The sequence below is a fragment of the Lucilia sericata genome, unplaced genomic scaffold, assembly GCF_015586225.1.
Source record: "Lucilia sericata isolate MDLA Ls3-8-SP2 unplaced genomic scaffold, ASM1558622v1 Contig000590F_arrow, whole genome shotgun sequence".
NCBI classification, from domain to species: domain Eukaryota; kingdom Metazoa; phylum Arthropoda; class Insecta; order Diptera; family Calliphoridae; genus Lucilia; species Lucilia sericata.
This window is the reverse complement of record NW_023994597.1, coordinates 65,406-92,056: the sequence shown is the minus strand read 5'-3', so window position 1 is coordinate 92,056 and position 26,651 is coordinate 65,406. Positions and strand designations below refer to the sequence as shown.

Below are 26,651 nucleotides of genomic sequence, written 5' to 3'. Positions count from 1 at the left end.
TTTCATGTTCGCTAGTAAAATGTATTTCAGATAAAATTATGAAGTCAAATTTCCACTTTCAGCCATTATTTCAATTAAATTAAAATTATTTATTAGTCCTTGCACATTTGTGTATGCACTACGAATATACTTTAATTGTTACTAATATAGGCCTAGGTTTTTTTCTTTATTTTCAATTTGTTTTGGTATACCGGACACTCTTTATTATTCGTTTGATGATTGTCATCTAATCCGATATTTAATCTGTTATTCATTCTAATACAATTAATACATTTATTTATTTGTTCTTTGTCACATTCTTTTGTTTTATGGCAACCATGGCATTTTAAGCAACATTCTTGATTTTTACATTCTCTGGCTTTATGATTATATCCTCTACATTTCATGCATTGTATTATATCTGTTCAATCGAATACTCTACATCTTTCCCAACCTATATTTATTTTCTGCTGCGATATTAGTTTATAATACGTATCATTGTCCACGATTACTTTTATCGTATAAATTTTTCTTTTATCATTAATTTTATATTCGTATTTCTTTATTAATTTTAATTCACTATTTATTATAGGATTTTGTTTCTTAATTTTTTCTATTATTTCATCATCCGTATAGTCAAAACTTATGTCCGTTATTTTAATTATTAAATTTCTTGGACTGGGCGCCTTAATGTCATAATTTTCATTTAGTTTAGTTTGAATTGCATTTTTATTTTTTCTCTTTCTTCATTACTTTCGCTTTGTATTATTACTGTCCCATTTTTTCTGTTTTCTATTTTTGTTATTTTTAAATTCATTGGAACAACATTTTTATTTAATTCTTCTTTTGTTTTTTCAACATCCTGTCTTTCTTTAGGTTTAACAATTAGAGGCACTTGTTTATTTTGATCTGGCATCACTGCTTTTTTTATTGTCTCTGCATATGACATTTTGCTTTGTTTTTCGTTTGCTTGTTTTATTACTTTTTTTATTTCATTGCACATCTTTGTATTTGTTTGTTCTATGCTATTACATATTTCTTTATTATTGTTTTCATTGTCTTTTATTGCTCCATAAAGTTTTTTAATTTCTTGTACATTTTTTTCACAAGCTTTTTGAGTGTTATCAATAATTTTAAGTCTTTCTTCATATCTTTTTTCAATTGCCAGTAATAATTGCTTTATTTTATTTTCGTTGCTCTTTAATGATGATTCAAATTCCCTTTTATATTCCTTTAGGTTTTGTTTATTCTTATATAATGCATACAATCCTCGCAAATAAATCTAACAAACTTACTTGATTCTAGAACTCCGATCGAATATTGGTCTACACCAGAGCATTTTTTTTTTTACAATGATATATTTTATCGCAAACACCATTGTATCTTATTCCCGTCTCTCCCCTAATTACTGACTTGCACGCACTGCAGTCAGTCATTTTGGGTTATTTTTAAGATTATTTCTCAATAAATTTGTATTTTAGAAAAACTTTATGTTCACTAATAGGATTAATGTTTTTAAGTGTTTTAATAGTCTTTTTTCTATTTTTTACACTGTTTATTATTATTTTTTAATTATGTATTTTATATAGAGCTGTTTATTTTTGCTTGTTATCGCTTTCTCTCATTCTCTATGTTTGTTATTTATTTTTATTTAGGAATTATGGAGTTAAAAAGTTTCAGAAATTAGGAAATTCTCAAAGTTTTTATTTAAAAAGTATAATTAATTAGATTTTGTTAATTTAAATACATCTTACAATTTCAATAAACTAAACACTTAAACACATGATGATTTGAAGATTTTCATATATAAAATAATTAAATTCATGTAATCCCGAAATCCCGTAAAATCCCGATAAATTCCGGGATCCCGAAACATCCCAGGATCCCGGGATTGCAATTTTCAAAATCCCGAATCCCGGGATTTGTAAAAGCCAGTCCCGATTGGCATCCCTAGTATCATGACCATTATTTAAGGTTCGTCCATTCATTTCCATAAATGTTTATATGGATGTATAAATTTCCTATATAAAACAAGTAAGAAAGTATAGTCGGGCGTGACCGACCATATGATACCCTACATCAGTTATGAATATTAAATGTGATTTATTTTTCATAATAAAGCATTTATCTTTTATTACCTTGTTCCGATACATTTAAGCAATTTATGGATGAAAAACTAATTTTCTGAAAGAAGCTTTATATGGGGGCTAGGGGCAAATATGGACCAAGCCTGATAAAATTTTGTGAATATATATATATATATATATATATATATATATATATATATATATATATATATATATATATATATATATATATATATATATATATAGGGGCAAATATGGACCAAGCCTGATAAAATTTTGTGAATATATATATATATATATATATATATTTTTACATAATATTTTATTGTGCTTAATTTCATCGCTATATTTGTGTTTATAAGTTAATTTTGGACATTCAATTAATTTTCTGAAGGGGACTTTGTATGGGAGCTAGGGTCAAATGAGGCCCGATCTCTATGAAATTTGGCAAGGTCATCAAGGCTTATATAAAACTTAGTTGTGCCGCTATTTATCAATATACAGGTATATTTAACATAATTATGAGCTCAGAAGCCCTTTTCGGGGGGTTCTGTTGTATGGGGGCTAGGTGAAATAATGACCGATTTTAACCATTTTTAATAGGTTTCGTCCTTGGAAACGCGAAAAAGGAGTGTGTGCCAAGTTTCGTCCAATTATCTTGAAAATTGCGACCTGTACCTTGCGCATAAGGTTTACATGGACAGCCAGCCAGACGGACGGACAGACGGACAAAAGACGATTCTAAGCCGATTGGTATACTTTAAGGTGGGTATAGGACGAATATTTTTGTATGTTACAAACATCAGCAGAAACCCAATATACCCTCACCACTAAAGTGGTGTAGGATATATTTTAGTATTTATTTTCATTATTTTGTTCATATGGGAAGTGCCACGCCCCTATTTATTACACAAATATTCACATGAATGACATATTTGTTTGTGCAGAATTTGAGGATTTTAGCTTTAAGCGTTTCCTAGATATACAAATTTTTGTATTTTATTCATATAAGGGGTGCCACGCCCGCTATTGCTACCACCAAATAATCATATGGATGTCAAAATTGCCCATAAAAATTTCAGGACTCTAGTTGTACCATTAGGGTGGTTTTATCTCATACGGTAAAAAAATGTTTGATTTTTTTTTTTTGGATCATATGAAACTTATGTGTGTTGAATTTCATCACTATAGTCGTATTTTTAAGCCAGTAATGAGCGTTAAAGTCATTTTCTGAAGGGGACCTTATATGGGAGGTAGATTAATTATAGGCCGATCAACATAAAATTTGATAGAATTGTTTAGGATCATAAGAGACTTACTTATGCAAATTTCATTGTTATACTATTATTTTTAAGCCAGTAATGAGCGTTAAACTCGTTTTTTTGAATGGGACCTTATATGGGGGTAGGGTCAACTATAGTCCGATCCACATAAAACTCAATAGAGAGATTTTGGCTTCATTGAAACTTATGTGTGTCGAATTTCACCACTATACTCGCATCTTTAAGCCAGTAATAAGCGTTTTAGTCATTTTCTGAAGAGGACCTTATCGACCGATCATCAAACAATTTGGTAGGGAGATTTCGGATCATATGAAACTTAATTATGTCGAATTTCATCGCTATACACGTACTTTTAAAACAGATATGCCCGTTAAAGCTGTTTTCGGGGATCCACTTGTATGGGTTCTATCCGAAAACGTGGACCGGCTCGTTTTCGTTCGGACTCCATAGTGCTTTCAACAGACATACAGACAGACGTACCGAAATTCTACCACCATGAGTGGTGATAGAGGGTATATATAACTTTGTCATTCCGTGTGTAACACCAAGAAATATTCATCTGAGACCCAACAAAGTATATCGTCATATGAAATCCAAAAAGCCCTAAGTTACAAAAAAATCAAAATCAAAAATTGCTTATGATGCACCGTATCAAAATACATGTTCCTGCTAAATTTTACATTCCTACAATTAAAATCAACGTCACTATAAAAGAAATTCTAAAAGGCTATGTTCTAAAATTACCTTAAAATTCATGAAAATTTTAAAATTCTTTTGAATTTTTAACTTTTGAAACAAAAATTACACTTTGAGCGAATCCTTGTAATTTAGAGATTACTTTAGCAGTTTTAGACCTTTTTCAAAGAAAAATTCCAATTTCCTAAAATCTTTATGAAAACAAAGAAGCCTTATGCCTTCCATGTTTCGTCCTATTTGACCAACAAAAACCGATTTGAGTTTAGTTGAAAATGTTAAAACTTACTATTTTTTAATGTAACTTAGGCCCTTTTGGGTTACAGAAAAAACAAATTCTCAAGGGCGTAAGTTTCATATCTCCGTAAGTAAAACAAAAACCGCAAATTTTTCTTTAAATAATAATTTGTCATTAAGAAATAAGCTTAACTTGAGAAAATGTTGAACATTTTTGGTTTATTTATCATTTTAGGCGGTTTTTTGCTTCTCCTGAAAAATTTGTTCAATGTGAGCTTTTTGGATTTCATATGACGATATGTATTCTTGGTACTTATGAAATTCTGAGTCGATTTAGCTATGTCCGTCTGTCCGTCCGTCCGTCTGTCTGTCTGTGTAAAACACGCTCACGTAAAAACGAAGTAAAATAAATTATTGAAATTTTGCTAGAATATTCCCTATTGTCCTAGACAGTTTGGTATTGAAAATGAGCAAAATCGGTTCACATCGGGAAAAGTTATGAATCAAAATTTGAAACAACTCCGAAAAATATAAGCATTTTTTAGACATTCTGATGTAATTTTCACGAAAACTATGCAATATAATTCCATGAAAATCATCATACATTTGTTTTTACACGAGGACTTTATTCCTGTTGAAAATTGCCGGAATCGGTCCACAATTTCTTATACCTCCCATACAAAAGTACATATTCCCGGAAATTGAGTTTATTGTTAATAACTTCCGTCAGAATGTTGATATCTTCACAAACTTTTACAAATTAAAATTCTATGTCAATAGAATTCATTTAGAAAAAAATTTTCTGTATCGGTCCATAATTGGACATAGCTCATAGCATTTGGTACAAGTATTGCTCTTAGATACAGAAATATTACTGTAAATTTTTTTCCGATCGGTCCATAATTGATCATAGCTCCCATACAAGGTCCCCTCCGAAAATTACTTAAACGCACATAACTCATAAGATATCCATATAAAATTTGGTACAAGTATTGCTCTTATATACAGAAATGTTACTGTGAAATTGTTTCCCGATCGGTCCTTAATTGGTCATAGCTCACATACAAGGTTCCCTCCCGAAAATCACTTAAACGCGCATAACTCATTACTAAATTAAGATATCCATATAAAATTTGGTACAAGTATTGCCCTTATATGTAGATATATTACTGTGAACTTTTTTCCGATCGGTCCATAATTGGTCATAGCTCCCATACAAGGTCCCTTCCCTAAAATCACTTAAACGCACATAACTCATTACTTAATTAAGATATCTATATAAATTGTTTTACAAGTATTGCTCTTATATACAAAAATGTTACTGTGCTCATAGCTCCCATACAAGGTCCCCTTCAGAAAAACACTTAAAGACACACAACTCATTACCAAATAGTGATATTCATAAAAAATGTTGTTATAAATACTATTTTTGTGCACAGAAATATTATTTCAAAATTTTTTCACGATCGGTTCATATTTTTGGTCATAGCTCCCATACAAGGTTCCCTTCCGAAAATCACTTAAACGCACATAACTCATCACTAAATATTATACATAAGTCACACTATAAAATTTTTTCATGATCGGTCCACATTTGGTCACCTCCAGAAAATCACTTAAATGCACAATATTCATTACCAAATAATGATAAAATCAAAATTTTGTCTTTATATACATTAATGTTACTGTGGAATTTTTTACGATCGGGCCATAAATGGTCATAGCTCCCATACAAGGCCCTCTTACGAAAATCTCTTAAACGCACATTACTCATTACCAAATAAAGCTATTGATATTGCAAAATTGATATTGCAAAAATATTAGTTTTGTATACAAAAATTATATTTTAAGATTTTTTCACGATCGGTTCATAATGTGGGTGCGAAAATCACTTAAATACACATTACTTATTACTAAATTACGATATAGATACAAAATTTGATTGAAATATAGCTTTTATATACAGAAATGTTACTTAAAGATTTTTTACGATCGGTCCATAATACTAAGTTCTGCCCCGAAAATTTGAATTTCCTTAAACCTTTCACACAAATTATTAAATATCGCTAAAGCATATCTTAGGGCGCTTTAAAAATATAAAAGAAAATGGCTTTTGTAACGTTCAATAAATTTTGCAATTGTAACAGATTTAAGCTGTTTAAATCTTGGGGTTTTTCTATTTAAGACATGAGAAAACTTTTGTCTACAAATATTTGATCAATTAAAAAAGTACTAATATAAAAGTAGCTGGTGGAGGGTATTTAAGATTCGGCTCAGCCGAATATAGCACTCCAACTTGTTTAATTTCTATTCGACCCATATTGCTGAAAAATAAGAAAATATTTTGTGATTTGTGTCCATATAAATATAGTAAGTGGGTAAATATGTATATAAAATTGCTGTGTGAAATTCGGCCATACGGAGTATTGAATACCCCACACCTTAATATATTTTTAAAATTTATCATAAAATACAATACGTGCCTTTTGTTTTACAGTTAGGTATTATTTATTGATGAACACTTTTTTACTCTTCACAACATTTACATTTTTACGTCAGCTCTACTCGCTTTAAGATCAAATCAATAACTGAATTGTATATATGTATGTATGTATATTTTTATTTTCTGTAGCATCTAATAATTCTGTACTTTAATTCAACTTAATAAAAAAAAACCATCGTTTACCTTACTTTAATGAACGCGCGAAGCACTAATATAAGGCAGACTCTCTTTTTATTAAGATTTATTTCTTCTTGGATTATACCAAGTCATGCTCTCAATATTTCTTACTTCATAAGAAAATTCTAAAAAAATAAAACAAACCAAAAAATATAAACAATTACTTGTTTAGATTTGTCAATTTTATTTGATCGCACGTTAGCAACAATTTCTTTTTAAACAACAGAAATGAAAAAAAGTAAGAAAGTATATAGGACATGATTAAGATATGAGTATATTTAAAATATGGTACAGGAGGGTGTGATGAACTTCGCATAATTTTTTATTTTTCTCAAAGGACGTTTGTATAGAGCTAAGGTCAAATGAGGCCCAATCTTGACTCTCTTATGCTTATACGAAACCAATTCGAAATGTCCGGTTATATGGGGATATGTGTAATAATGTACTGATTTTAAAAATTTCCAATAGGCTTCGTACTTGCCCCATTTGAGGATGATTTTGTTAAATTTCTCAAAAATGGCGAGCTGTTCCGTGCGCACAAGGTTAACATGGACACACAGGTGAATATTATGATAAAATATAAAAAATTATAAAGATTTAGAAATAAGTTCCAAAAATCGATTTTCTAAAACTTTTCTGCAACACCGACATAATAATATTCAATAAAGTATGTATTCTATGAAGCATACTAATAAGATATACCAGAACTTTAAAAATTAAAAAACCACTGCCTTACTTTATTGCATTTTGAAAGCTTTTTTAATTAAGTAAGCATTGTATTGCTTCTACCCAATTTTATCGCTTATATTTTCTGATATTTTTTTTCTGGGAAATTATCCTTTCCTGTGCCACACAGAATTTTAAAAACATTAAATGCAATACCTTCTACTTACATATATATAATTTCAGAAACAATTGGACTCTTACCAATTTCAAAATCAATAGTTCATATAACTATTTATAAACTAATTATCTTTTAAAAATTAGATCATATTATTAAGATTGAAAATAAATAAAATATTTTCATTTTAGGTATTATACCCTCAGTGGTGATTGAGCGTATATATAAGTTTGTCATTCCGTGTGTAACACTGAGAAATCTTCATCTTCATCAACAAAATATATATGTATATTCTTAGATCTTATGAAATCCTGAGTCGATTTAGCTATGTCCGTCTGTCTGTTTGTATAAAACATTCTCACGTTAAAACGGAGAAACAAAATTTAATGAAATTCACTCAATTTCCTAGGCAGTTTGGTATTGAAAATGAACAAAATCGGTTTACATCGGAAAATGTTATGAATCAAAATGTAAAAAAAATCCGAAAAAATTAATTTATTTTCCAAAATAAACCTAGCCTATTGGCCATAATCGGTTACGGTTTCTACTTAAAAACAATCTTATGCAATTTTTACAAAAACTATGTAATATATTTCCATAAAAATCATCACACATTTGTTTCTCTGCGAAAACTTGATTACTGTTGAAATTGCGGGAATCGGTCCTCAATTTTATATACCTGTCTTACAAATCGCACACCCAGTATGAAAGTGACACAACTCAAAAAATTTTTTCAGAAAAGGGAACAAATTTTTTTAAAATTCTGAGTATCTTGAATATTTTACAACATCAAAATACACTAATATTTAAGGGATAAACAAGTATCTTATACATAGCTTAAGGCAAAGAATAAAAAGAAATTGGGGCTTGTCAGTTGGTATCTAAAGGTGTTGTCATTCGGCATCTAGCTCTAAGAATGTATTGGTCGAATTTTTTGCTCCAACTACTTTCACCACTGTTTCCAAACAAAGATAGTTCCATAAAATCGTACTTAAAAAGTTTAGGAAAATATATAACATTTAAATTTCTACTTTCGCAGATTTTTAAATTTTTTAGCCTACATCTGATCAGTAAATATTTAATAAATATATTTTTCGGACTTTAAGACTTTTTTGAAAAAATTAAGTTTATTTTAAATATTTTACTACTTTCAATACCAAAATTTACAACTTCGATTTTTCAATTTTAATTTCAACACACAAAAATTAATTGTCAAAAAAATTCAAAAATATATTTTTTTCCTTTGTTAAAAATAAGAAGATTTCAGGCTGTTAAATACGGTAAAAGTGTGTAAAAAACTACACAATGTTATGTGTTTGTGAAAAAAATATCTTGCAAGGCCTATTATCCTGATATTTGCGAGAAAATGTTTTGAGAGAGAAGTAAGTTCTCACATGTGTGTTGAATTTACACACAACTCGTCAAACTCTCCTATATTTTTACATGTACCTCAAAATATCTTCCGTTTTTGTCACGAATGATATGTCCTCTTTTTACTATATATGTATTTTGAACAACATGGTTCCGAATGGGATACACATACATAGTACTCTCTGAATGGAACAGAGTGCCAAATTATATTATACATATGTATGCATGCATATATGTTTGTTTCGGCAAATATCAAGCAAAGTGAAATAATTATATTTTATTATTTATTATAGGTTATTCAGGAAATGATTGGACAGCAATGGATCCTGCAATACTTTCATTTAGACAATTTTCATTTCCACATCAAACACAAGTAACGCCTCAAATGCAGCCTCAGCAACAGGAAATTTTTTTACAGCAATTGGCGCAACAACAGCAACAACCAGGTAAACCATATGTAACTATTGTTATAAGATGCATTGCTATTATTTCGTTTCGTGGAAGTAATAATACACTGCTTTCACTTAAATACTGAATATAATTTTATCAACATTGAACGAATATATATTCCCAGGAAAAACTTACATTGAAAAATAATGAGTTAAAAAGCTAATAAAACCTCTTTTCACTACTTCTTCATTAGCATTTTAAGTCATTGTTTTAACACGGTGGTGTAACTGGAGGCAAGTACTTCCACGCTTGCTTACAAATAGGGAGTAAAAGAAGTACTTGCAATTTCTCTTACAAAGAAGTTGTTTAGTAATTTGTTTTATTTTTTAATAATAAAAAGCGCCAGCTAGAATACGAACCAGGGACTTCGGTTTGTTAATCAAATGTTCTACTCACTGCACCAATGCTTAGCTATTTTATTGCGCGTCAAATAATGGTTTTCACATACAAATTTTATTTCGTTTTCTTTTTTGTAAAACACAATTCTTAACACGCAATTAAATAAAATGTGCAAACAAAATGATAAAGCCGATAAAAGTACTTCTATATCAGATTATAAGAAAGTCATTACTAGAGTACTTCTAAGTAATGTAGACGATAAGTAGTAGTCATTGAAAAGTAAGTGGTTATAGAAGTAGAACCCATTACCGAGTTTTTGCTGGGTTGTACACTAGATACTGAAGGAGAACAAAATATTTAGACTTTTAAATTTGATAGGTATTTTTTCTTTTGATGAAATTTGTTTACATTCATAACAAATAAGCAAAATTAATCCATAAATAGCTGAAATGTGACCAACAAAATAACGAATACTTGTTGGTTAATGGATAATCTCAGATAATAAGTTTTGTTGTATGTAATGAAAGGCTTAATGGCATTTTTTGCGGAATTTTTTTAAGTATTCTAATATGTAGAAGATATAAAATTGGTCATAATATTTATACATATTTGCAATGTATGAAATTTGTTATGTATGTATTAAATTGTTTTTTTTTTTTTTTTTTTTTTTTTTTTTTTTTTTTGAAGCAAAATTATTACCATTTTTACATAATTTTCCTATTTTATCAGGTTTCGAATTATATTTTGCTTTGTATTCAACAGATACACAAATTAAATTTTTAAGCCAGACAAAATTTTAAAATGTTGAAGTCCAGGCACTACAGTTTATTTTTCCAATTATTTAACAAATTTATATGTATGTAAATTAATTGGAATAACCATACAAAATTTTCTGATAACATATTGTTTCAAATAAATTTTATCAATATTAAAATTATATTCCAATTACAATAATATGGAGAGCGTGACTACACAAAAAAGAATAAATTTACGATTCAGTACAAGAATTCAGCAAACCAAATGCATATTTAGTAAACAGATTCGCACAGAATTAATTGAAAAAAAATAATTTTCAATCAAAAATAAGCTATTAGCTAAAAAATTTATTAAAAATTCACTACAATTTCAAAAAAATTTTTAACCAAAACAAACATGAATTTTGTTAAATTTAAAATTAATTATCAAACAAATTTTTTGCTAGAATCGGCAAAAATCTTTATTGAAAAATTTTTAGATTTAAATCAAATATGTTAATAGAAAGAAGTAAAATATTTGCTGAATTTTTCATATATAATTTAGCAAATTTGTTTACCAAATCTACAAATAATTTGAATTCTGAAAAGGAGAAACTTATTTTTTTACTTACAACACGTGTAATGTAAGAAACCCCAAATTTGATTTCTCATTTTTGAAACTATTATTTTGTACTGTTATAACTGAAATACTTATACATTAAATGTTATAAAACAAAAAGAATTATATCAATTCATTTTAGTACATTCCAAAAGTTGTTTTATTCTTCTATACATTATACAGTCATAAAAACATAACTCAAACAAAAACATTTATTGAACCAAATAAAAATATTTATAAAAATCGAAATTAAATTTAAACGAGCGATTGTTAAGAAAAAAAAAATTGGTCATATTTTTTTTGTTTACCTTCTGCAATGTTATGCCAAATTTCATTTGGATTGTATTCTTAATTTTTCTAAAAATGAAGAATTTTTAAAACTAACGAAAAATGGTTTTTGAAATTTTGTTAAAATTTTAATATTTCCACTTTAAAATTAACGTGTTGGAAAGGACGTTCTCCGAAATAAATTTGTTTGTATAGAATAATGTGAAAGAAATAGTTTGTTATTGATTCAAGTCTCTTTTCCGTTCAAAAATGTATTTTTTACGCGGTAGAAACGCTGAAACAAAATTACAAAATTTTTTCAAAAATCAAAATTCAGATGGTATATTTCTCAGCAGCTTTGTTCAAAAACTAACACGTGGACTGAAAAAATTATTTACAGAAATTAAAAAGTCTATTGTAATTATTATGTTTCTGCTCCAATATCGTTACTATCCTAACAAATTAAATTTTTTTAATGTTAAGTTATACCAGTTACATAGTGTTTCGAACATAGCTGTAAAATAATGATTAATAATCGTAATCATTATTAATTAGATTATTTTTATTAAATAGGTAAAATGAATGATTAATTAACGATTATTTTCAATTTTTTTAATTAATTATTGATTACGGTTAAAAATAATCAGGGATTAATTAGAATTAATGAAAATAATAAAAAAAAACACAAAATTAATCAAAAAATTAGTTGATTATCTTCAAGGATTAATTTTGATTAATTTTGATTATTTTCCATATATTTAGTATAATTTCCTCCCAAAAAAAAACTCTAAGAAAAATTAAATTATTTTTCCGGCAATCCGCTAAAAATTACGGATTTTTTGAGACCCATTTCGAAAAGATTGCAGTAATTTTTTTTCTAATATCTTGTACTGAGATCAAGATTATCAATCGAAATAAACTTGATAAATATATTGTTTTCAATAAAACAGTCATATAATCGAATAGTGTGTAACTTGAAAAACAGTTTTCCATTACACGTAATGTAAAAAGATAGAGAATTGTACCAAATATATTGAAATTAATCAAAAATAATCAAAATTAATCATTGAAAATAATCAAATTAATTATTTGATGATAATAATCAGAAATTTTATACCAGAGAATTAAATAATCATTACGATTATTTTTGAAAAATAATTTAATTGATTATTAATCGTAATCGAAATTTTACAGCTATGGTTTCAAAGTACCCATTTTTTTATTTTTAAAACTGCACCGTATTTCGTCCCACTGTATATTCGGCATTGGTTAAAAATTTAAGAAGACAATTGAAGGTCAATTCAAAATGTAAAGATGTTTAAAAATCGACTAAATGTGTAAAAAAACTGAAAAGTAACGAAATTGAATTTACGTTAAAAATAGGTACAGTCAACAAAAATTCTAAGATGTTCGTTGGTAATAAACTTTAACATAACTGTTATTTTTATACCCTCCACCACCATCAGTGGTGATAGAGGGTATATATAACTTTGTCATTCCGTGTGTAACACCAAGAAATATTCATCTGAGACCCAACAAAGTATATATATTCTGGGTCCTTATGAAATTCTGAGTCGATTTAGCTATGTCCGTCTGTCCGTCCGTCCGTCCGTCTGTCTGTCTGTCTGTCTGTGTAAAACACGTTCACGTTAAAACGAAGCAATATAATTTAACCAAATTCACCCAAAATATTCATTATTATCCGGTATAGTTTGGTATTGAAAATGAGCAAAATCGGTTCACATCGGGAAAAGTTATGAATCAAAATTTAAAACAACCTCGAAAAAAATAAGCATTTTTTACATATTCTAATGTAATTTTCTCCAAAACTATGCAAGATATTTCCATGAAAATCACCATACATTCGTTTCTACACAAGATCTTGATCCGTGCAGAAAATTGCCAGAATCGGTCCACAATTTCATATACCTCCCATACAAAAGTACATATTCCCGGAAAATGGGTTTTTCGTTAATAACTTCCATCACAATGTCGATATCTTCACAAAATTTTACAAATTAAAATTCTATGTCAATAGAATTCATTTAGAAAAAAATTTTCTGTATCGGTCCATAATTGGTCATAGCTCCCGTACAAGGTCCCCTCCCGAAAATCACTTAAACGCACATAACTCATTACTAAATTAAGATATCCATATAAAATTTGGTACAAGTATTGCTCACATATACAGAAATATTATTATGGAAGTTTTTTCCGATCGGTCCATAATTGGTCATAGCTCCCATACAAGGTCACCTCCCAAAAATCACTTAAACGAACATAACTCATTACAAAATATTGATATCCATACATTTAGCACAAATATTGCTCTTATATACATAAATTACACTATAAAATTGTTTTGCAATCGGTCCATATTTGGTCATAGCTCTCATACTAGGTCCCCTCCAGAATATCACTTAAGTGCACAATATGCATTGCCAAATAATGATATAGATACAGAATTTTGAAATTTTGTCTTTATATACATAATTGGTCATAGCTCCCATACAAGGCCCTTTTACGAAAATCTCTTAAACACACAATACTCATTACCAAATAAAGCTATTGATTCAAAATTTGGCACAAATATTAGTTTGGTATACAAAAATTCTATTTCAAGATTTTTTCACGATCGGTCCATAACATGGGTGCGGTCGGTCCCATGCAAGTGTCCCTTCAGAAAATCACTTGAACACACATTACTTATTACTAAATTACGATATAGATACAAAATTTGACTGAAATATAGCTTTTATGTACAGAAATTTCGCTTCCCATACTAGGTCCTGCCCCTAAAAACAATTTGTGTAGAACAAAATTATATATATGTATTTTGAAAATCCTTAAATCTTTCACACACATGCACATTATTAAATATCGTTAAAGCATATCTAAGGGCGCTATACAAATACAAAAGAAAATGGGGTTTGTAATGTTCAACAAATCTTGGAATTGTAACAGATTTAAGCTGTTTAAATCTTAGGGTTTTTCTATTTAAGACATGAGAAACCTTATTTCTACAAATATTTGTTCAATTAAAAAAGTATTAATATAAAAGTAGCTGGTGGAGGGTATTTAAGATTCGGCTCTGCCGAATATAGCACTCTAACTTGTTTATATAATATATTTAAACCGAATCACTTCTTAGTTTAAATTTTATCGCAATAAACACATGCACCAAATTCGTGCGCACTCCTTAATATAAGAATTCTTTAAATTTGGGGCTGATATTTTATGGAAGTGTTGGAAGGTTTATGAGAATTACCTTACTTTTTTTCAAAGAACTAATGGATTTTACAATAAGCTGGGATTCTTGTTTAACAAAAGTGTCCCACTTTTTAATACATTAAAGAAATAATGTAAATCACGCTTCTAGATCTAATGTTGTATTTTTAAAAAAATCGTATTTTGCTTTTAATGCACACAGTAGTTAAAGCACACTTTAGCCTTAAAAGCCATTAATAAAATTGTGATATTCATAAACAAATAATAAACCTTTATTAACTATTGTGGTGTTTTATGTTTAACTTGGCAGCACTGTATAATTTGGCTGTCATTTTATGTGTTAGTGTTGCGTACAATTAGTATAAAATATTCGACGATTCGTTTTTTAATCATTAATTACTTTATGGCATTATATTTAACCAACAAACTTCGAAAAAGACAAATGAAATGAATTTGTCCAATTGGAATATTGCCAAATATTCGTGTCTTAATATAATAATGCCTAGATTTTAAGTTTTTTCCCAGAATATAATCATTTAAAATTTTTCTGGGATTTTATTTACAAGTTTGTAAACGTTAAAATTACAATTTTTAGATTTTATTATAAAGAAATCATAATTAGTTTTCGCTATCAACCTAAAATTACCGAAAAAAGTTTTATCTGAGAAAAAAAATTAAAAATCAACTTATTGTTGGCTTAAAGAAGGGTCGAGTCTACAATAAAATTCTTATATTTGTCAATGGTTTATTGAAGCTATTGACGTTTATGAATACGATTTTCCTGAATTTTGCCTAAAATTGTTTAAAAAACCTAAAATAAGTTTTTATAAATACAGCCGATAATCTTTTAACATTTTAAAAATCAGTTCGGGCCATGACTTATTATTCAGATTTGAACATGCACAGAAAAAAATATTACCAATTTTTTTCCAAACAATCGCTTATTTAAATTTAATTTCGATTTTTATAAATATCGGGGGGGTTTTTCCTACCGAGCGCGTCCACGGGTTTCGGATAGGGGGTGGTTATGGACCATCTGTCCTCCCCCAGTTTTAGTTTGACTCAAGCTGAGGGAGGGCAGATTGCCCACCACCGGGGAATATTATATTCCCCGCGGACCAAAAAAAACTGGAAAAAAAAACAACATGGAAAATAAAAAGATGAAAGTTACGGTGCAGGGCCTAAATAACCCAGTACCGGCTGCAAGTGTTGATCCACTCGCGAGTCATGTGTCGTCGTCATCCTGCAATCGTGAGCAAAATACTACCTTGGCCTCCGTGGCGGACAATGCGTTAAGTGTACAGCATGCCATTTGCAAAAACATAGGGGTGAAAGAGAAGGATGTACTCGGAGAGAGCTCTAAGCTACCTCAGTCTTTAAATATAGGTGAGGGTTCCGACTCTTAATCCTCAGATGATAATAACAACACCATTATAGCAAATCCCAAAAAGGATGAAGTAGCGCAAATGGTGAAACAGGTGAGTGATAGCATAACTAAACCTATTACTAAGAAAAGACTATCTGGAGCACAGAGGAGGAAGTTGGAAAAGATGCTTCAGGAAATCATAGTTAGTCAATCCAACGACGCTCCAAAGGAAAAATCGGACGCATAAGATCTGAGGCAAAGAGGATCAGGTCTCCCGAAGAGTTGACAATTGAGAATAAACCTAAGAAGAAAAAGGGCTTCCCGTCTTCTAATACATAGTCGAAGCCAAGCCATACTTCACTCAAAGGAACCTCAAGTCAGAATCCTGAGAGTTAGGGTGACAATGCCAAGATAGATATTGCGAAGACGATCACGTCGGCGAAATCAACCTCGAAGGTACGGGTATCTCAAAAGAATCCCCGAAAAGCGAGAAAAGAGAAGCTAGACAGTGGAAAAGAAAAAGAGCAGCCATCTTACGCCAAAATTGCCAGAAGAAGACACCGAGACGATCTCTGCTATGCGGTATAAGGTAGAAGATCTGGTGAACAATTAGATAGTGGACCATGCAATCGCTTCAAAGGGCAAACAACCAATCGAGAGCGTGAGCTGCGAGTTCAGCATGGGCGTAATGTTGATGAGGTTGGCATCTCACCAATGTGTTAGAACACTAAAGAACTTGGTGGAAAGTATCCCTCCTCCCTGGGACGGCGCTAAGCTGGGACTGACAAAGAGGAGCGAGCTTCCGGTGCTCTTAAAGTCCACTGTCTACATAAAAGAATGGGGCAGTAAACTGACTAATGAACGTATACTGGAAATTCTTGGTGGCCAAAATGCTGAGCTGGCCGTTGAAAAATGGGATGTCTTTTACAGGAAAGAAGAACCTGAGGGAAATTTATTTGTAATAGGTATCGACCAGAAATCTATGGCTAGTCTTGCCAAGAATAAAGGTGGGGCTTACTTCGCCTCCAAAGCTGTCATATTCAAAATTGGGAAGGTGCCGATTGGAAGGGCTGTTACCACAAGCCTCGAAAAGGACACTAAAATACCTAAGACCACAGCATCAGTAGCAACTACTGATAACGTTATGGAGTCAAATCCTAAAAGCGAGGAAGCTACCACTAACTCGCCAAAAGAAGATGCAGCTGCTCTTTATTTAATCAGGTACGGCGTAAAAAGACCGCAGTATACTGGGATGAGTATCGTAGTAAACTTGGTGAATATAAGAAAATTGTTCGTAAAGCCAAACGAGACTCCTGGAAACTTTTCTGTGGACAGGTAGACAGCGTAAATGACGTATCGAAGATAAAAAAATTCCTATCCAAAACTCATGTCCAACCGGAATCTATGGTCGATGATACGGGCAGGAGGCTGGAGGATAGGGAAGAGACAATGAAACTCCTAATGGACTCTCAATTCCCACCCGGTATATCAAATAACATAGATGAACCGATATTGGAGGAAGGGGAGGCTAACACGGAAATTGTAATTACATCTGATATGGTTAAAGGGGCAATCAAGAGCTTCGCTCCCTATAAAGCTGCAGGGCCGGATGGGATTTTCCCGGCACTCTTACAGATGGAGGCGGGACTGGTTTCAGTACATCTATCTCAGATATTCACTGCATGCTTGAAATTCACATATACCCCCATTAAATGGCAGGATGCAAGGGTAATATTTATACCAAAATCAGGGAAATCTAGCTATTCGACACCTAAGTCTTATCGACCGATTAACTTACGTCTTCCTACTTAAAACCTTGGAACGGATAGTTGATAGTATGGTTAAAAGCAGTATACCCTACAAAGACCTAAAATTTAAGCAGCATGCTTATGTAAAGGGACGATCGGTGGAAACCGTTTTAAACGAAGTTGTCCACTACATAGGTACATCCTTTGATAGCAAACTATATACACTGGCGGTATGCATTGACATCGAAGGCGCCTTCAATAACGTGCACACTGATACTCTTATCCAATCCCTAGACCAGTTTTATGTTGACCGGGTGCTCCGTAACTGGATCAACCACATGCTAAGGAACAGATGGATAAGCTGCGAGATGTTCGATATAACTATCAGGAAAAAGGTATTTCGCGGTAAGGACCCTAACCGAGAAAGGACTTAGACCTGTCTGCTATGCAGACGATGTCGTAATACTTTTAAAGGAAAAGGATCCAAATTACTTATGTAGAAGAGCTGAGAAGGCTCTGAATACGGCCTTGAGCAAGGCTCAACCGAGAGGCCTCAATGTTAACCTGGCAAATCTGCCTTTTCCTTGCTTCCTGGGCAAGAAGATACCAGTGATAGACAAAGTTCAGTACTTAGGTGTAATCCTCGACCGGAAATTAAAATGGAGACACTACATAGAGGATAAGATCAACAAGGCACATAGGTGCTGGGCGATATGTAGGAGAACTATAGGTATGAAATGTAATATGTAATTAGACCAATTCTAGCTTATGCTTCAATAATCTGGTGTACTGCTTTAGACAAAAAATGCAATATTAAACTACTACAGGGAGTTCAGCATACATGCTGCTTGGGTATAAGTGGTACCATGTGTACTACTTCAACCAAGGCTCTGGAAACGTTACTAGATATTCCACCCATTGAAACATATTTAAGATATAAGGCGGCGCTTACAGCCGAACGGCTCTTTACTTTAGGCGAACTGGCCAAAAGCAGACTCTAAATTGGGGGACAAAGTGGGGCTGCACAGTAGGGCAGAATGGAAATTTTTTGGAAATAAATCTGGCATTTCTAAACGGCTGTTCCGATCGGGATAAAATTTGGCGTGAGCGTAGCCACGCGAGTTTAAGTTTTGAAGATGAACCCTGCAGATGCCCCAGGGACGGCGCTGTGGCGGCTCAAAGTAGGGTACCTACGACATGTAAAATTTTTAAACTCGTGCCATTTTTTTGTTTTTCACCCAAATACAAAGATTTTTATATTTTCTGAAAGCGCTCGACGAGATCTTGAAAAAACATGCTTGGACATACTACTTATCTCTTATAATATCCGAGTTATAGGCATTTAAAAATTTAGTGATACAAAATTTACCATACCTTGGTCCGCCTTTTTTTGAATACCGGGCGTAATTTTGGACCAAATGGACTCAATTTTTTCTTGTTAGTTAGACAACAAAATTTCCAATAATATACAAAAAATTTCAGATCAATATCGTTTACAGATTCAAAAATATACGTTTTTTAATTTAAAAATTCAAAAATTTTTAGATTTTTGCCGTTTTTTTTGCAAAAAATGTGTCTTAACTCTTTTATTAATAAAATAAAATTTTCTTTAAGAACATATAACAATTTTATAGTTTTCTAAAAGGTATCTTTACGCAGAACGCTTTGGCGTAAAAAACTTGTCCTATTTTTTGAAAATGTTGCCACTGCGTCCTTCCGAATATGACCTATTTTTTATCAAAACTTCAACTTTGGGCGACATGTTCTAAAATCCCAAAGCTGGGATCAGAAAAATGAAAGCAGTTTTGGAAACCTCAATATGTTTTATATTTACTCCAAAAGTATTTTCCCAGCCCTGAAAGAAATGTGGACCCTATGGGCAAAAATGTAAAAAATCCCATTTCTGGGAGTTTCATTTCTATTATTGGGAATTGCGGGATGCCCTTTGACCTTTTCAATTTTTTTTTGGCATTTTCTTATTTGAAATGACAAATTTAACAAGCGTTGAAAATTTCATTGAGTTTTGTTCATAAATAAAGATTTTGTCATATATTACATATTTGTTTAATTTCTAAAACTATGATTTATATCAAAATTTTAATAGGGTCGCAGATAGCTACAACAATTTAGTCCATATTTATCCCTTAATATAATTTTTTAGTTAGATATGGAAATTCTCGACCCTTTACAAAAAATTTCAAGCCAATATCTCAATTACATTCAAAAATATGTTCATTTAAACCTGTGTCCTTTAATTTCATCTTTTTCATATTTTAGTATTAAGTTGACAGAACATACATTTGGTGTTGAATAAAATATTTGGACAATTTTTAAAAATTATTTAGTTAATTATTTTATTAAAGACTATAACATTGTATATACAATAAAAAAATTATAATTTTATTATGAGCCACGCACAACAACACCTAAATCACCCCACACAAACCACCTTTCCCGCCCACCGAAACATAAAACACAATTTAATACAATATCATCAGTTAGTATAATAGCTATTTTTATTTGAACTGTTTATCTTAAACATAATACAATTAATTCTTACAACCTACTTATATAGTTAATTCCTAACACTACTTATTTTCTATAAAATAATCTGTCATATCGGTATACATATCCAGAAGGTAATATAAGTCCTTTAAATCTTCCTTGTATTGAGATGATAGAGTTTCATAACAAATCCATCTTTTTCGCATAGTTGAAAGAACAGGATCAAAAGATAGAAGTAAAATATTAAAAATATCTTCATTCTGTGATTGCCTGGAGCATTTTCTTGAGCTGAATAGTTGAACATGCTTAAAATCTCGCTTAAAACCTCGCTTCCTGGGCTTCTTCTGTTAACTCTCCAAGTGGAAGAATATTCGATTCAATTATTATTTGAACATGACACAATACTTTGTGTACTGTTGGTGTTAGTTCCCTCCATGGGTACAGAGATACAAGTAATTTAGAAATTTCAGATATATATTCCCAAATCGATTTCCATTAATTTTATGTTTACTATTCAGTGCCATTAAAATAGTGTTAACTCTTCGAAGCAACTCCTTGTCGATTCCAGTTATTTTTGAAGTAATTTCAAAATCACGAAAATACTTCTGCTTTTGTTTATATTTGAGAATTGCGACTTTTTCTCATTATATATTGAGCATCTCCAGAAGGAAGAAGTTTCTGTTATGGCATTGCTGACCTTTCCATCAATCATTGTTAAGTTTAGCTGATATGATACGTTAATAGAGAATTCCTTTATTTTTATGCAAATGGGCTCCAGTGCATTTATTTCATCTTTTAAATATTCCACTAAATCTTTTGTTGTTTTCTTTGACTCTTTTATATATTCAAATCCAATGGGTCTACAAAAATTTTTTGAACCCGGAGTTCTATTGATCCATATACCTTCAAATGAATTTCCGATGCTTGACGATGATGGATTAAGGGAATATGAACGAATTCGTAATGGCACTAATGATGACATAAATACACTCTTGTAGTCTGCTAATGTCCGACTTCCACAAGCTTGTTTGTATTCTGGAAGTGCTGATAAACCGTCACATCCCCACTTACATATTAAGACAACATCACAGTTATGAATTTTCCTTAGTTGGTCTTCTGAAAAGTCTGACACAATTCTTGATGCTGTGTTTTCGAGCAAAGATGATATATCAATACAAGCTTCCACATCATTAACTTTAATGTAATCTTCATTTTAGATTTATTAAATATGGTACTTAAAATAGTCTTTAATAAAATAATTAACTAAATAATTTTTAAAAATTGTCCAAATATTTTATTCAACACCAAATGTATGTTCTGTCATACTTAATATTAAAATATGAAAAAGATGAAATTGAAGGACACAGGTTTAAATGAACATATTTTTGAATGTAATTGAGATATTGGCTTGAAATTTTTTGTAAAGGGTCCATATCTAACTAAAAAATGATATTAAGGGATAAATATGGACTAAATTGTTGTAGCTATCTGCGACCCTATTAAAATTTTGATATAAATCATAGTTTTAGAAATTAAACAAATATGTAATATAAGACAAAATCTTTATTTATGAATAAAACTCAATGAAATTTTCAACGCTTGTTAAATTTGTCATTTCAAATAAGAAAATGCAAAAAAAATTGAAAAGGTCAAAGGGCATCCCGCAATTCCCAATAATAGGAATGAAACTCCCAAAAATGGGATTTTTTACATTTTTGCCCATAGGGTCCACATTTCTTTCAGGGCTGGGAAAATACTTTTGGAGTAAATATAAAACATATTGAGGTTTCCAAAACTGCTTTCATTTTTCTGATCCCAGCTTTGGGATTTTAGAACATGTCGCCCAAAGTTGAAGTTTTGATAAAAAATAGGTCATATTCGGAAGAACGCAGTGGCAACATTTTCAAATAATAGGACAAGTTTTTTACGCCAAAGCGTTCTGCGTAAAGATACCTTTTAGAAAACTATAAAATTGTTATATGTTCTTAAAGAAAATTTTATTTTATTAATAAAAGAGTTAAGACACATTTTTTGCAAAAAAACGGCAAAAATCTAAAATTTTTTGAATTTTTAAATTAAAAAACGCATATTTTTGAATCTGTAAATGATATTGATCTGAAATTTTTTGTATATTATTGGAAATTTTGTTGTCTAACTAACAAGAAAAAATTGAGTCCATTTGGTCCAAAATTACGCCCGGTATTCAAAAAAAGGCGGACCAAGGTATGGTAAATTTTGTATCACTAAATTTTTAAATGCCTATAACTCGGATATTATTAGAGATAAGTAGTATGTCCAAGCATGTTTTTTCAAGATCTCGTCGAGCGCTTTCACAAAATATAAAAATCTTTGTATTTGGGTGAAAAACAAAAAAATGGCACGAGTTTAAAAATTTTACATGTCGTAGGTACCCTACTTTGAGCCGCCACAGCGCCGTCCCTGGGGCATCTGCAGGGTTCATCTTCAAAACTTAAACTCGAATACTCCTTGGCTACGCTCACGCCAAATTTTATCCCGATCGGATCAGCCGTTTAGAAATGCCAGATTTATTTCCAAAAAATTTCCATTCTGCCCCACTGTGGGCTGGGGTTCTATATTGAAGACCCAGAAACAGAAATATACCACCGTTTACCAAATCATAACACAATGCTTAAATTGGATTAGAATAAATATGGCGCCCACAGCGCTTAATATATTTACCGATAGTCAGAAGGCAATTAGGGCGATATTAGGCGATAGAACTAAATCTAAGACCGTATTGGATTGTAAGAAAGCTTTAACTGAATACTCTCCCAGAGGTAAGGTTCACAGCATATGGGTACCAGCCCACTCGGGAGTAGTCGGTAACGAAAGGGCGAATGTAATAGCTTTAAAGGGTAGTGAACTCGAGGAGTTAACCTGACAAACGCGAAACCATTCGACGCAACAAAAGCTGAACTAAAAATATGGGTGAGAGAATCCCATAAGGCCTCTTGGAATAATGAAATAGTGGGTAGAACCACGAAGATCCTATGGGGTGACCCCGATGAGAGCAAGACGAAAAATCTCCTCAAAATGAGCAAGTCTGAAGGTAGTATGACACATAGGATTACGATCACATCTATGCAAAATTTAACGTGCGGCTTCAGACGAATGTAGAGCATGTGGAGAGGACAGTGAAACTCTGGATCACTTTCTTTGCCACTGCCAGGCATTCGTCGAAGTTAGATCGAAGTATCTTGGAAGTGATGTTATTCCGGAAATAACATTCCTGACTAACACTGATTGGAAGATTCTTAGGAATTACGTTCAGGAAACTGAGTTTATGAACACTAAAAGATAATTCATTTTTTTTCATGATAAGGAGCGCACAACAGGCCCGATAGTGGCCTAGGAGTATTTCTTCGAATTTGTTGTAGTATACATCCTTCTATCAACCTACCTACCTAAATATTTTTATTTGATTCAATAAATGTTTTTGTTTAAGTTCTGTTTTTATCAGCGTTTAAATATGCAGCACTAGCACCACCTCTCTTGTATATGACTATAAAATAAATATGAAACTTTATCATTTTTGTATCACTTTGCTACTAAAAATTGCAGTCATATATATTTGTATTAATATAAAAATTGCAACTCGTGTTTGCAATTTCTAGTAGCAAGCAGACATAATTGCAGGCCAACACAAATATATTTTTGTGCTTTAGCAGCGAACACTCAAATTTGTTAAACTAATATGGCGAGTATTGATGTTATTTTTGTTTGCGTTTAGTTTTTCCTAGCAGCAATGTAACTTTATTTCGGTTTTGCTACTGCCAGTTGTAGTTTTATTTATTATTATTTTTTCAATATTGATGCTGCAATTTGTAAATAAACATATGTAGGTATGTATGTAAGTACACTGACAGTTTTATGACATTTCATGAGCTTAAATTCAGTATTACACTTCACATTTGTACGCATGTATGTATGTATGTATGTATGTATGTATGTATGTATGTATGTATGTATGTATGTATGTATGTATGTATCTTTACGAACTAGTGAAATAAACAGTTCTTTTGCTCTCCTGAAAACTTGTGTTATTTTAGATAGAGACTATTGAATATATCCCTCGATATTTTTGTATAGTTTTTTATTTAACTTTAATAACTTTCAAAAATATACTAATAAAATGTTATTAATCTTTAAATTGTAGAACTATACACAAATATATAGCATGCTTATGTAAATATTGCGAATATTCAGGCGGCAATTCTAAATATTATCGCCGGCTCGCTGAAGAGTTTTTCCCTTTCGACTTAGAATTATACTGTTTAGTTATGACAAAACAATAAACACTCCATAAAAGGTTTTATTATTTTAGAATTTTTTCTTTGAAGCACAACAACAATTTTTTAAAACTATTATAAAACTTTAGCATTTTATGACAATAATTACATATTTTACTAATATATACCTCTACATTTTACCCCAATAACATGTATGCATATATATCATATCAAAATATTATCAAATTGTAACATCAATATTTTCAAAAAAACAATAAATAAATTTGCAGCTAGCAGTTGCAAAACAAAATTTAATTGCTGCTAGGAAAAACTCAGCGCAAATAAAAATATCATCAACACTAGCCATATTAGTTTAACAGATTTGAGTGTGCGCTGCTATAGCACAAAAATATATTTTTTTTCTTGTACAACAAACAAGAGATTAATACTGTTCATTCGTGCTGCTAGAGATTGCAGTGTAACGTCGCAATTTTTCTAGTTAAACATAAAAACAGAACGGCAATATTTAGTAGCAATGTTATTTAAATCTGAAAAAGTTTAAATATTTTTAGTATGACGAGTGATAAAAATGTGTATTTTGCGGCAAATGCTGACTAATATATTAGTAAATGTAAACACTGGTTTTTATATCTGCATGTGGAATACATCAACAAAACCACTTTTGGAATGTACTAAAATGAATTGATATAATTCTTATTTGGTTTATAACATTTAATGTATAAGTATTTCAGTTTTAACAGTACAAAATAATAGTTTCAAAAATGAGAAATAAAATTTGGGGTTTCTTACATTACAAGTATTAACATATTTGATTTAAATCCAAAAATTTTTCAATAAAGATTTTTGCCGATTCTAGCAAAAAATTAGTTTGATAATTAATTTTGTTTTGGTAAAAAATTTGTCAGAAATTGTAGTGAATTTTTACTTGAGAAATAAAATTACTAAATATACAATTTTCGTGATACGTCCGATTTTAAGCAATTTTGCATTTGGTTTGGTGAATTCTTGTATTGAATCGTAAATGTACTTCCATCTTAATGTATTTATATTTAATCCAAAACCCTTGGAAAAATGTGAAAATTTCAGATGCCGAAAGCCTCAATCATGAAATCTAAATTTAAAATAGGTTTGCTCTTTCATATATAGGACCAGTGTTGCCAGAAAAATTTTGACTTATGTGCCCAATCTTAAGCTTGAAGTCCCCAAATAATCCCCATTTTTAAATTGAAATCCCTATAGTTTTCCCCAATTTCTTTCATGAAAAACTGACATGTTCGTCACAAGTATTCTCCATTGATAGGCACTGCACAGTGGGGTCTCCCCGAACAAATCTTGGCATTAACTAAACTACAAAGTTTTGATACAGGTGATTGGTAGCGTTAGAAAGGGGAGAGCTTCTAGATTTGAAATATTAAAAAAGAACTTTGAACTTAGTGCAAATTTTCGCAAAAAATACACTATGTATTTTCATATTTTTTGTATCATTAGCGCTAAAAATTACTAATAATTCCAGCAAATACTTGGTAATGACTTTCAGTTGTAACCACTTACCTATTAACATAGTTTTCAATGACTACTATATATAGTCCTGTTTACATAGAAGTAGTCTAATAACGTCTTATTAATAATGTGATATATAACTACTTTTTAATTCATTTGTCATCTTCTTCGTGAAGCTATCGGAGCTGTATAAATTTGTTCATACAATTTAAATTGACTTATTTTTCTAATTACTTGTAAGCTATTGTGGTAAGTACTTGCACTAATAACAACACCATTTAGTCAAGTACAAAATCTCTGTGAATTTTTATTTAATTTTTCTTTCAAAAAAGCTATATATATGGTAAAAACGTATGAAAAAGTCTTTGAAATGTTTAGTGAAATCAATGTTATTTACTCGTTAGCTATTGGAGAATTATTTAAATCAATTAATTTTGTGTTTAATAATTCGAT

General features: G+C 30.8%; 1 protein-coding gene across 1 annotated transcript in view; it reads left to right on the top strand.

Moving 5' to 3' along the window:
• LOC119606480 (putative uncharacterized protein DDB_G0282133) overlaps nt 1–26,651 on the top strand; it is a 197,242-nt gene that overhangs the window by 162,845 nt on the left and 7,746 nt on the right. Inside the window, exon 13 of the mRNA XM_037960010.1 lies at nt 9,465–9,617. Coding sequence (XP_037815938.1) covers nt 9,465–9,617 — 153 coding nt within the window. The remainder of the gene's footprint in view (nt 1–9,464; nt 9,618–26,651) is intronic.